This window comes from Pygocentrus nattereri, chromosome 19 (assembly GCF_015220715.1).
Source record: "Pygocentrus nattereri isolate fPygNat1 chromosome 19, fPygNat1.pri, whole genome shotgun sequence".
Taxonomy (NCBI): domain Eukaryota; kingdom Metazoa; phylum Chordata; class Actinopteri; order Characiformes; family Serrasalmidae; genus Pygocentrus; species Pygocentrus nattereri.
The window spans coordinates 31,276,295-31,290,265 of NC_051229.1; the positions used below are offsets into that span (position 1 = coordinate 31,276,295).

Below are 13,971 nucleotides of genomic sequence, written 5' to 3' on the forward strand. Positions count from 1 at the left end.
TAGACAGGTGAGGTAGCAGTTGCAGTTGCACGTTCCTTGGACAGCGTATAACGTTATATAATATTGCACATCTGAGAATTATTGCACAGAAAAATACAGATTGCACTCTCGAGAACAAATGAATAATAAATAAAACAGAGGTGGAGTGGAACAGTGGAACAGTGGAACAGTGGAACACTGGAACACTGGAACAGTGTACAGTGTCCTATGAATCAGTGCCAGTAAAGAGCAGTAGTTGTGTTCAGTCGGTCCTATTGAGCACAGTGTTCTATAGAAAGTCCTTGTCAGTGTGTGTGTTTGGAAGTGTTCAGTTCCCGTTCGGCTCTGGGGTAAAAGCTGTTTTAGAGTCTGTTTGTCCAGAATGGGATGGACTAAGTGAGTTAGCTAGTGCAATAGTAGTAAAGGGTCCTGCTAGTATTATAAATCAAACATTTAGTACTGTTTTTCCAGCTAAAGAGGCAAGTGAGGTAACAGCTTTCATCATCCATTTTTCATTTTTCAGCTGGAGACGTGATGCTATTTCAAGACATCACGTGTAACAAACAATGCACTGGAATGATGCCGACAATGAGACAACCTTGAAAAGTTTGATTCCCTGGGCACCGTGCCTACTGAACTAGAGACCTCGTTGAGACACAACCTTTGTTAATGTTAGTCTAGTTAGCTCACAAAAAAATAGTTAATGAACTTTAGATTTTTTGTCAAAAATTGCATCACTCTATATCATTTATATCTTTATGTGTTGATTAGCACTGCTGCAACGATGCTGATTTCAGCTGACTTCAGGATCTATTTTTTATGGAATTTGCAGTGTCATGATAACTGTCAAGCAAATGGTGGTGTACATTCACTTTAATACTACACCATTAGAAATACAGGCTCTGTGCTGGTATATATTTTGTTAATCAAGGTACAACCAATGTGTTCTCTCAGAGGTACAGCAGTGGTTTTAAGGTCTGGTTGTGTACTGTAAAAAGGTTTTTCCAGGTGAAAAGTACATGTTTGTACTTTTTCTTAACCTAATCTTTTAGAACAAAATAAAAAGCCTGGAGACGAAACGGGGTCTGTGGAGTCAACACAACTTAGAACATATAATTTCAGTGCATTACAGTACAATTATGTTCCCTGACTAAAGGTAATGAGATGTACCCTTGAGGGTACCACCCCAGTGCTTCAGTGATAGTTCCGTAACTTGTTTTTTCTGAAAGCGTATAGAGCTCGAGCTTCAATGCTGACTTTTGGAGTTTGTAAAACATGCATTTCACACATTTTTGCTTTGTGCATTGGAGTCTGAACTGAATCCTTCAGTAAATATTCAGATTAGAGCCTAATTGTGAGCATTATTAGAGAAGCCTGTAAGCTTTTGAAGGAACAACTGTATGTGGTTTTGAAAGGCTGAAGCTATTTTTGTTGTTTTTTGCCTCGTTAAGTTAACTCCAATTGTAAAACTGCTGTTTTAACTCTTTAATATCCTAACACAGTCATGCGATGAAGTAAGCGCACCCGTGAAAAGTTTTTCAAGGTATTAGAAAATACAGATATTTGGTGTTCACTTAAACAATGTTGATAGACAAATGTGATATAATCTAACAAATGACACCTAAACAGTTTTGTCATCTGCTACATAATTGAAATGAACAGAAATGATACTTCTGTGTGAGGAAAATGTAAGTACACCCCAACATAGAACACTACTTCAACTGTGTCATAAAAAAAAATTGGGTGCTGCTGTCTAGAACATCATTAGGCAATATCTTGGAGGAGCTAGTTTTATTTAAACCTCAGAAATCTGGTCTGGTTTGCTTTTGTTATTGGAGCTTGTGGTATGATCACACATAAAACAAAGCAAGCCTTCAGAAAGAAAAATTCGAATGCCTATAATCTTGGAAATTTTTGCAAAATATTAGAAATAAATCCAGTCTATGAAAGATTATCTACATTTCTTGTCCAGACCAGGCTGCCCCAGCAAATTTCACCCAAGAGCTGACCATCAGATCCTAAAAAGTCTTTAAGAGCCCATACATTTTAGCACAGGATCTACAAGTAACTCTTGCCGTAGTGAATGCAAAAGCACATCACACATTTCACCCTACATGGGAGTTGCACCAGGAGGAAGCCTTTGCTGTCTGAAAAGAACATGAGAGCAAGAGTAAAGTTTGCCAATCAATATCTAGACAAGAACCAGGACTTCTGGACAAATGCGCAGATGGTGAGATGAGTCAAAATAAGAGTTGTTTGGATACAGTATCAGAAGCCATGTTTGATGACAACCGAAGACAGCATTTGATCAGAAAAACCTAAGGCCAACTGTATGTATATAAGTAAGCACGATGATGGCGATGTTATGGTTTGGGGCTGTTTTGCTGCCTCAGGGTCTGGTTGTCTTGCTGTCTTAGAACTGACTATGAATTCTCTTTCATACCAATGAACGTTTGAAAAGGATGAAGTGGAGGTTTGAAGAAAGGCCTAGTCAAAGTCCAGATCTGAATCTCACTGAAGTACTGCGAAGGGATTCATAATGAGATGTACATGCAAGAAGCCCCTCAAATATTGCACAGTTGGAATAAATCTACATGAAAGAGTGGGCAAAAAATGGTCCCAGTAGATGCCAGAAACTGGTAGACAGTTACAGGGAATGCCTATAGGAAGTTGTTTCTGTCAAAAGGGGTAATAACTGAAGCCAAGGCTGTAGTTACTTTTTTCAACAGAAAGTTTCTCAGTTCATTTATTTTTGAAATAAATGACTGCAAGGTCAATTTTTTTTCTTACATTACTGTTTAGCTGGTGATGAAACTGCTGTCAATATATAGCCTTGCATTTATAAATACCGAACAACATCTCAGTACTGTAAGCAAACATCAGTGCAAGTGCTATTAATATTAATTACAGTAACTACCTGACAATTCTACCTGTTCAGTTCTGTTCAGATCTATCTATCTATCTATCTATCTATCTATCTATCTATCTATCTATCTATCTATCTATCTATCTATCTATCTATCTATCTATCGTTGGTGTCATCTCCATTTTTGTCGTTTCTCAGTTTTTGACATAATTTGAAAATGCTTGCTGGCCTTTACATTGTGTGTAAATTTTATGAAGAATGGGCAAAAAGAAATGACCCAAAATGGCTCAGAAAAAAAGTCTGGTTCCATTAAAATAAGTAAAGTAGATTTTTTTCCTTCTTTCCTTTTTCCAAACTTTATCATATACAGTATGTTTATCCTGTATTGTTTATCATGTCTGTACCCCAATCTCTCCGTGTTGGCTACCAGACCCTGGACCGTCTTGACCCTGATTCTGGGTTTGCCCTTAATAGATCTTGCTTATCTCCGCGTATGCATCCCCTTCATGCAGTATGTACAAAATTCTGCTGCCAGGGTTCTGACCCATAAAAGATTATGGGAATCTATTAGACCCACGTTAAAGCATCTTCACTGACTTCCAGTACAGTATCGTATACAGTATAAATGACTGGTGCTGGTTTTTAAATCTCTTCATGGATACGCCCCCGCATATCTAGGTAGCCTGCTACAGACCAATCTTCCTCCACGCACCCTTCGCTTCTCAAATTTGCACCTCCTCGCAGTCCCGACTGTTAAAATGCATACTTTAGGTGATGGAGCGTTTAGTGTTGCTGGCGCCAACCTCTGGAATGGACTCCCACTAGAGCTGCGTACCTGTACTTCATTATCATTGTTCAAGGCTAGTCTTAAAACCCATCTTTTCCAGATACCATATGAGTGAGCAGCTTATCTTTCTTGTGTTTTTATTATTATCTTGTGTTTTATTTTTATGCTCTTTCTCCCATATTTTTATTGTTATAACAATTGTTTTATCTCTTGTTTTTATGTTTGTTGTTTTTCGCACTTTTACTGTACAGTGTCCTTGAGTTTCTTGAAAGGCGCTTTATAAATAAAATGTATTATTATTATCATATTATCATCATCACTCCCAAATGTTACAGGTGAATAGGAATCCAGCCTCAGCCTCATTTAAATATGAACATCAATGGTTTGATTCTTTGGGAAGGTTATGAAAAGTGCAAACATCCCTTCACAGCCTGGAGTTGTACATTTCTGCACATAGTCTGTCATTTTCATTGCTGTAGCTCTAGTGTTATTTTTTCCTACTGGGCATGTGTTGAAAGTTTATGTGCATAAAAAGTAATGAGCCTGTTTTACTGCCATCTTCAAGGAAGGGACAACAGGTTTGAGGTTTACAGTAGGTCAGTTCCATGTACTGAACTTTCCTCAACTCAACTATTCCATAGACAGTTTTCCATTCTAAAGCACCTTTAAATTAGTTGCCGGCTTTGTAAATGAAATTACAGCCTTTGGGCATTTTATCCTTTATAAACACCTGGATTCATTCTTTTTGAACGTTTTACGTTTACCATAAACACTAGAACGTAATTTGAGTTGTTGTTTGCATGGCTGTGCTTGAGCCGATGGATTGCAGTGGGAATATACTGTTCAATATTCCGCAAACTATGTAGTTAGAAGAGCTCATGAATAATGATTACATTGTCCATGAGCAAGATTATTTGAATGAAAGTCTGTCACATGAGTGATATTTGATATTTGAATCTTGAAGTTACTGAATTTACAGGAAATAAATACAACATCAAGCAATATCCTTCATTTATGAGGTAGTGCCTAACCCCAGAAGTAGCAATGAAAAGAACATGGTATAATTTGAACTATCTATCAAAATGTTCCTTGGGGAACAAAAAAGTGACTTTTCTATGCACTATTTTAATGCTATATATTTACATGGAATCTACTGTAAAATCTCACCACAAACATGTAACAGTAAAGGTGCTGTAAATTTATAGCCAAAGGCAAATATTTACGTTTTCCTTGGATGTCACAGTTAAAACCCCTTATTGAGTCTTTTTTATAGTCTTTTTTGCATCATGGTTTAGTGATGGTGATTTGCCAACATGGATATATCCAAAGAAATCAACGGGATCTGACTGACCTTGTTGATTTTACTTTTTATATAGGTTGCCAAAGACTCAAAAACGTGTCAAAAAATGTAAAAGACTATAGTTAGCAGTTCCGTTCAATTGTTTTCAACGTAATTTGACTACTGTGTTACAAAAAATGTACGTTGAAATAAAACGCAGAGAATAAACATCATGTTTAATATGACAAAATCTATACACTTGTATTCTACAGGTTATATGAAAATACAACTTATAACTGTATTTTTACCAATTGCTCTAAACTCTGCTTACAAAAACGAATTGGAATAGAATGAAACTTTAGAATATGCACCTTCAACAGAATTTCTTCACAGTTGTCAATGAGCTCTGAAAGCTCGTTGCTCCATGATCATGTAGAGAAATAGATATAGAAAAACATCAGAGCTCACCACATCAATGCAGTACATAAGAGACCAGACTGGGCACTGAGACCCTTCAAGAGATCATGTCACAAAATGGTCAACTCTTTTATGATCGTTTTGTCTGCTAAATCACCCAGAACACAGATAATTCTCCACAAATCATTCATAGATCATTGCCTACATTCACATGAAGCCTCTATTAGATGTTAAATGCTAAAAGTGATATTAAGACCAAAAGGGCAGTTGAAGGAGACTGAGCTGAGTGCTGTGAGCTGGAAATGGAAGGTGCAGACAAGCACCTGGTGTGACCCCATTAGAGGAACTTGTAGGGAAGGGTTTGGGGATTCTTTTTACAACTAGCCATCTGTTTTATCATCCAGTGTCTAGGGGCTTCTCACCGATATCACTGCCATGCAGTGAAGAGGGGGAAACAAAAAAAAAACCTGTCTGGTTTAATAAGTGAGAGCAGGTTGTGGGTTGTGTTCGCTACAATATTCAACACTTCTTGCTGCAGACAATTTGATGGAGTTCATTCAAATTCAAGAGCTTTGCACAAGCTCTTTCAAAGAGGTGGGCTTCGCGATGTGGCAGGTGTGCGTCGCTCGAAATATATAAATGCACAGCTGACATGTTTCACAACAATGATTGGGAAAATGTACCCAAGGGCTGCCTGAGATAGAAAAAGTCATTTACCTTCTGAAAGTGAAATATGACAATAGAAGTGAATATGATCTTCGCCATTTGGATATCATATGTCTTCCTTTCTCAGCCATAGCAAGGTTTTTACATCAAAATAGCATGAGGTTCAGTTTATAAATAACCTGACTAGCTTACACAGATATGTCTTCATGCTGAGACTGCTGGACGTGTTGGTCATCGATTCATGCAAATAATCATTAATCTATTAAATTAAGTCTATTCATTGACTTTACATATGTTTATCCATTCATGCAAACATATATGAATATATTCATCATCCAGCCAATCCATCTACCCATGCATCTGAACAACTATCCATTTATCCATCAAAATATCTATTCATCCATCCATCCTTGTAGACATCTATACATCCATATACCCCCAAAAAAATCCAACCTAGTGATCCAACCAACCATCCAAACTATACACCCATCCATCTATCCATTCATCCATCCACTGATCCATCAATCCGAAAACATAGATTAATCCATTCATTAGTCATCTATCCATCCTATTCATTCATCCACCCATTGATTTATCCATCCATAAGTGCAAACATCTATTTACCTCTTTATCCATCCATTCATCCATCCATCCATTGCTTTATTTATTCACCCTTTGATTTATCCATCTATTCATGCAAACATCTATTTACCTGTCCATCTACCCATCAATCCATCTATTGATCCAACCAACCATCCAAACCTATATTAACATATATTAGCACCCATATATTAATCTATTCATCAGCCACCTATCCATCCATGCATCCATCCATCCATCCATTTATCCACCCATCCAGCCAGGAGTCTACAACAATGCAACACCCTCTCTCCTGCTATTTGGATGACTTGATTCAGAATTATTCTTTTCAACCGATCTATTCATGTTCCATTCATTTGCTCTGAAATAGGTTGAAAGGACAAATTTTTTGCCAAATTGCAAAATGCAATTGTGGAGTAGCTTTGGTTAGATGTGGGCATCTGTTAGGTAACATCTTCAGAATTGGGCAATTAATTCTTTTTTGTTTTCAACTGACCTTAAATGGCTGCATCTGGTGGACAGCAAGTACGCAATAGCCCTGACCCCCCCCCCTTGATTGGTTGCTATTATGTGAAAGGGGAAGCTTTTGGTGGGTGTTGCAAATACTAACATTAGGGAGGTAATTAAGTAAAAAGAAAATCCAATTAATGGGGCCCCACACAAAAAAGGCCATTTGAATGACTGAGCATTAATTGGAACACTGGCTCATGGTCATACAGAAACATTAGGAAGTAATCCTCTAAAAGCTTTCACTATGTTGGGGCCACACAGCAAATATGATGATTCACACAATATTACACATTAAGCATCACTTCAACCTTGTCCTTCTCTGTTGGGCAAAGGACTTTTTATCATAGTGGATATTGCCTTTAATAGGCATTCTATTCTATTACATTCTATTAGTTTTAGCTAGCATTGTGTTTAGACTAGTGTAGAAGTCTATCATGAGTATCTGCAGGTGTATCGGTTAGCTTGCACATTGCAATTACATTTTATCAATGTATATTTTGCATTGTAAATGCATATCACTGCTGTGGGAACAAAACCTTGAATCACCATTTCAGTTGCTTTTCAAATTTCGACCAGTTTGAAAATGCCTGTTGCCCTTTACATTATGTAAATAGACCAAAACAAATGGCCTAAAATGACTTGGTTAGAAGTCTGGTGCCATTGTCTTACATTAAAAGCAACATATGTTTGTTTCCTTCTCCTGTAAAGTTACTGTTTTGGAGATGGACGGTTTTGGACGGCAGCAGTATATGTCTACATTGGTAATGCTTTAATCTGATACTGAGTATTTGTATTTGTATTTTGACCAGAATCCACAACTTTGATAAGCATATGCCATGAGCACCAAAACAACCACATGCATGTACAATATTTCGCTGTTGTTGGAAGGAAATCTTATATCTCCAAAATAATAACAGGAGAAGACAAAAAAAACTAATTTACTTTTAGGGCAAGTCAATGGAACCTTTGGAGTCTTTTGGTCCATTCATCCTGAAATTTACACACAATGGGTGTAAAGGCACTTTTAAAGTATGTCAAAAATGTAAAAAATGACAAAAATGGAAAAAGAAGACTTTCTTACGACAGCAGTGATTTGCACATTTATCAAGATTGCTGCTGCCTAGCAGAAGTGGGGGCGTGGTCAAAGATACATGAACAAGCACAGCCCATAAAGGAATGGTTATGAGAACATGCTGCAGCTTTTAGCTTCACTCTGAGAAGAGTCCCAGACAAACAGAAAAGTCATCTGTCTCTTAATACAAGAGCAATCTGGAGAAGTTAAAAGCAATGGGGGCCTGGGAGGACCAAAAAAGCACAAGTGGGGGTCCAAAGGGACTTCAGTAATGCTTTTCTCCATCAGAGAGAGTGTTTTGCAAGATGAGCACCATCAGCACTAGCGCCAAACTTAGGAAAAACAAACATGATTCCCTGTGACATTGGCAGTAAGGTGGATGGAGGCCTAATTGGGCCGCAAACAATGATCTTCCTACAGGGAATTGCCCAGACTCATCTCCTTCTAGCAGCAATTTAAAAGCTCTAATGGGAAGGATGCATGTCTTAAAATGTCCATGTAACCATTTCACCTCCTCGCCAAATCACTGCAGTTCAATCTTCTGATGGACACTTTGCACATCTCTCCAGGGTGAAGATGCTGTTCCTCATCACTATTAGCCATGCTAGAGATGTAGCAACACATTTTTTCAGGTTCAATGCAATTTTGGATTCTGAGGTCGGGATTCAACTTCACATTCACAAGTCTCCTTCAGACATGGTTCTTTAGGTCTACTGTTGAGGCCCACTGCCCTGGACACTTTAGTGGTTTCCCACTTTAACTAAATAATGGGCTGTTAATGGGATGATGTGTGGCAAGTGTGCTCACTGCCCCCTAGTGTTTGTGTGTTCACTAGTGTGTATGTGGTGGTTCACTTCACGGATGGGTTAAATGCGGAGGTAAAATTTCCCCGTTGCTGGACTAATAAGGGTCACTTAATCTTAACTACAAAGTGCAGCTATACAGTAAGTGGAGCGGATAAAATGGACAATGAGCGTAGAAACAAGGATAATGATCATAATGTTAGGCCTGATCAATATATATATACATAGTTGGCTTCCTATTTAATGTCCCTGTTCCAAATTGGTTGCTTGTCCATTTAAGTTGGAATGGAAAATTTGAATAAAAAGCTGGTAAATAAAGAGCCAGTATTAGCCTTGTAGAAATCAACATGCGAAAAGTAACTGTTGATATACAAAAATAGTTTTTCTTAAGCATCTAAAATGAAAGTATAAATACATTGTGATATGTACCAAACATAACAACCAGTTGTTTTCATGCTGTAATATAAATTTTGACCATAGAGCCCACGGGTAAAGGTCTAAATAAGAATAGCTCACTGGATTCACATACAGTGGACACTTCTGTTGACACAAAAAGGGCAATATGAGGGACAACAGAAGCAATATGTCTGTTCTTCAGGGTTGCCAGCACAGCAAGGCCACTTTCTGGCCACTTGACACAACGCCACACTCCCTCCATAAACCAATTTCATGCCACAGTTACCTCCGGCCACATTTGCATAGCTGTAAAGCTTTTTCAATGCCAGCACCCAGTGCTTTGATCCTCTGATTAGAGTGATCTACCACAGAAATCCCCATGGAGCCTTTATTTCCCATGATTTTGCTCGCCGTTATGTTCTCTAGTCTCAGATGCTCGTTGCTTCAGAGCTTGATGTGCACTCCTAAACACAAAGGTTCCTAAATGATCCTTGGCAAACAGTGCCCACCCCCCTTTCTGGTTTCTTCTATTATCCTGCATTTGCCACAGTAAATGCTTTTGGATCTTTTTAACAAAATTTATTATTAGACAAAGAGAGCTTCTCAAACAAAACGCATTTCACAAAGCATTATTTCATTTATTTAAAGTTATCCAACATGCAGAATGCCTTTGTGAAAAGAAATGATCCCCTGAGTTTCTCAAGCAACAAATTAACCAAACTGAATAGACGAGATTGAGCTGATTGAAGACAATCAGGCTTGAATGCAACCCGCCCAGCTGGATGTAAACCAGTCATTTTGAAGTTCAACATCAGAGTGATGGTAGTTCCCATGATGTTTGTATAAACCCATTAGGTCATGATCAAAACAGAGATGGAAAGCATAGTTGAAATATATATCTGGAAGGGATTACAAAAGCATTTCGAAACTTAGGGACATCACTGGACAACAGTGAAAGGTCAATTTATATCTTAAGTTCTTCCACAATAAGAACATCATACCAGTGTTTAAACATGATGGTGGTAGTATTAAGGCATGGCAATGTTTTGCAGCTGGATAACATCCTACTCTTGAAAGTACCATGACTTCTCCTCTGTATCAGATCTTTTTTAAAGACAGCTGTGGTTGAAAAACAATGGAGTTATATGGCAAGACAAAGATCTAAAACCAAAAAGCAAATTCTCAAGACTGATGTTTCAGAGTGGCCTTGTCAAAGTTCCAGAGGCGATGCTGTGGCAAGGTCTCAAACAAGCAGTTCACTGTGCGGTTCTTCTGGTATAGGAAATCTACATTATGTGGAGGGTCTTTGAAAAGGTTTCTCAGTGTCTATGGGTAAAAGCTGTATGACACCCTTGTAGTGATCAGAACTTCTGTTCTGAGCTAAGTATAGAAATAAAGCCAGTCTAACCAGCATGTTTACCGGACCGAAAGAAGAAGACAACACGGCCTTTTTTTAATTTTATTCTTCACACAAACTTCTTTATCTTCTTGCAAACTTCCTGAGGCCTGAAACTGCCAATCAAAGAAAAACTAAGTGCTAATTGAGCAAGTTCTAGGCATGAGCTCAATTCACAGTGCATTGGGTTACAAACCTTATCGAACTAATTTGTTTTATTCATCAGCTGTGGACTTTAAGAACCATTAGACTCTGCAAAGAGGCATTTCTGATTATTTTTTCCTCTTTAAGATTAGCATTTGTGTGGGCAGGATAAAGCAAAGTCTAAAACTAAAAAAAAGACACAAATAAAGCTCCATATTGGCAGCAATCACAATACACTGTACAAATATTTGTGTTAGAAAACTATCTGCCTTAAAATTATGAGTTTAATAGACCATATCAAGTAAGAAAACTACTTTCTGATGCCATGCACTGAAGCTGGGAGCAACTACAACTTAAAGAAGTAAGTTAAAAAATTATACTTTAAACATCCCAACTCCAAAAGATCCACCCCAAGTGGTTGTGCCTCAAGGATTCCTTTCACCTTCACATTATGTCATCACAAGGGGGGGTTTCCTAGTCTGACCAGATGTCCCTTTGACATTTAACATGTCCTATGTTTGGTCAGCTTATTATTAGAAGTTCAATGAAACTTTGCCAATTTTCTCTGATTGGGTCGGCCAAGTTAATGGGTTATCTATCAAGAACCTTCATACAAATTAACACCAGACTTCATAAATAATATTTGATTAATTCAATACAATCCCCCATTTGATTAATTTTTGATATTTGGACATATTATATGGACTTATTATGTACAAATAATAAACCATTTTCTTGATATTATCACTTAGGATGCTGCAACCATTCGACTTATTCTTTAAGAAAGTGTAATATTTTGTGAAAATAAGTCACTAATTTGAGACACTGCCTTCACTTGATAGTCATAGTCTTGGGCTTGTCAAAACTTTTATAAAAGAACAAAGCTGTACACCTTAGCAACCACCTGGGATACCATCACAACAGCCTAGCTATACCTTAGCAATCACTTCAGCAACTCCTCTTCTAAAACTAGAATTCATACTCAAATCTAACAACATCTCACGCATACAGTACGCACAGCAACACCAGGGATACCACACCAACTTAAAGTTTGCTTTTCTTCTTTTAAAAGTAAACATCTTACCCAATGTTTTAGTCCTATCTAGTCATTTTCAGTTTTACCCACTGGCTAAGTCTCCCAATCATATAATGGTACCAAGCTGGGAGGGTGAAGGCTAGCACAAGGTTCCTCAGAGACACACAAAACACCTCTGCATCTTTTTGAACTGCCGCTAATGCAACATTATTGGATACCTCAACCCCTAATTTTGTTACATTCACTAGCATTATGCAAATGATGGGCAAGGAGGGAGGACCACCCTAACCATCCAGAGAAAATGAGAACAATTATATTCTTTTAGACTTCTGGTTAATTCTGGAAAAGTTTGGGCGCCTTGCTCAGTTGAGGTTTTTTGTTGGCTCTCTGAGTGAAAAGAAGTCTTCAGATTGCCTGTCATCATGATCTGCTGGTGTGAATATGTGAAGAGCTCAGAGTACTGAGACGCAGGTGAAATTCAGAAAATAAGCTGAAATTGTGCAATAAAATGTGCAGAAGTGTGTTCCCTATAGAGGATGTGTTGACTGAGTTCAGCTGTGTACTGGCAAGAGTTTGTTTGTGATGTACTGCCGTAATGGCACAGCCCTTTCACACCAATGCCAAAGAGATTCTGTCCAAGCCTGAAAGGACTGACCACTGATATAAAGTTCTTTAAATTTGGTCTGCTCAAGATGTTAATGCAGTAGAGGTCAGCGCAGTACCTGGCCTGGTTGGGCGGTCTCACACACAAAGGTCTCGTATTCTATAGCGAAGACAGGGGCGTTGTCATTGACGTCCATCACTGTAATGAGAGCGATTCCTTTCCCCACCTGCGCTGGGTCGACTGCAACACAGAGACAAAACATTGACACTCTGGTAAAAACAGTGATCTCAGAAATGTTTATAGGAGGTTAACATGTTCTTAAACGTATCGCTGTTTTCGGAAGAAAACCTCGTATCTCCATTTCTGTCCTTTTTCAGTTTTTGACGTAATTTGAAAAAAACCTGTTGCTGTTTACATTGTCTGTAAATTTCATGATGAATGGACCAAATGACCCAAAACCACTTGGAACGACATCTGGTTCCACTGACTTCCATTAAAGTACAGTATTTTTTTCCCTTCTTATTTGGAGTTACAAGGTTTTGTCCTGACAGCTGCAATATGTATGTTAATGTAATGAGAGCTTAGTCCAAGTCATTTTGGGCTGTTTTTATTGATTTACTGGTCACGGTGGGAGCGGCAAATTTAGTGTGTTGTATACTAAGAACTTAACGTATATATGCAAGTATAATTAACATATGTCCAGTGCATATACTTTGACTTATTAAGTCAAATGTTTTGCTGACATATTTTTGTACAGCAACAAGCAAACAACAAAAAAACAAATATAACATCATGTATAAAAATAGTCATTGTTAGTTTGCAAATTGTTTGTTTCCCTAAGTTTCTGTCAGGTTGTAATCATTAAAATGTCTTTTTATTTCAGAGTTATTACACTGAAACATAACTACTTGGAGATAATGTCAATATTTTGACAAAATAAGTAATTATTTCATTATGATAAATATGAAATTGTGCCTCAATTTGACAGAAAATGCCAGAAATAAGGTTAAAAATGTAAACTGGGCTTTATTGGACAAGTAACTATGAGCAACAACAGCAGCCACGTTAGCAGCAAAATAAAACAACATTTTTTTCAAGATGTCAACAGGGATAATCAAGACAGTTTTGGTTAATTGAAATAAGGACTTCATTGTAAAAATCAGCAACATTTTACAATAACTGCATGCATTTGTGGTTTATTCAGCAACAATAACACTATTACAGTTACACTATCATTTTGAAACATTCTTCAAATATATTTAGTAATATGTAATGAGTGTATGACGCAATAGACTGTAAAGACAGCCAGTGATTGTGATCGTAATTCACTGTTGAAATATTAGTGAATATTAGTGAACTTTTTGAACACATTCTTGAAGGCATATGCCAAGAGGTAGAAGTGCAAAATAGCAGCAC

The 13,971-nt window shown here is 37.6% G+C and overlaps 1 protein-coding gene across 2 annotated transcripts in view; it reads right to left on the reverse strand.

The window, feature by feature from the left end:
- cdh7a (cadherin 7a) overlaps positions 1-13,971 on the reverse strand; it is a 133,816-nt gene that overhangs the window by 30,925 nt on the left and 88,920 nt on the right. For both annotated transcript variants that reach the window (XM_017706002.2, XM_037531282.1), the window contains one exon: positions 12,674-12,795. In XM_017706002.2, coding sequence (XP_017561491.1) covers positions 12,674-12,795 — 122 coding nt within the window. The remainder of the gene's footprint in view (positions 1-12,673; positions 12,796-13,971) is intronic.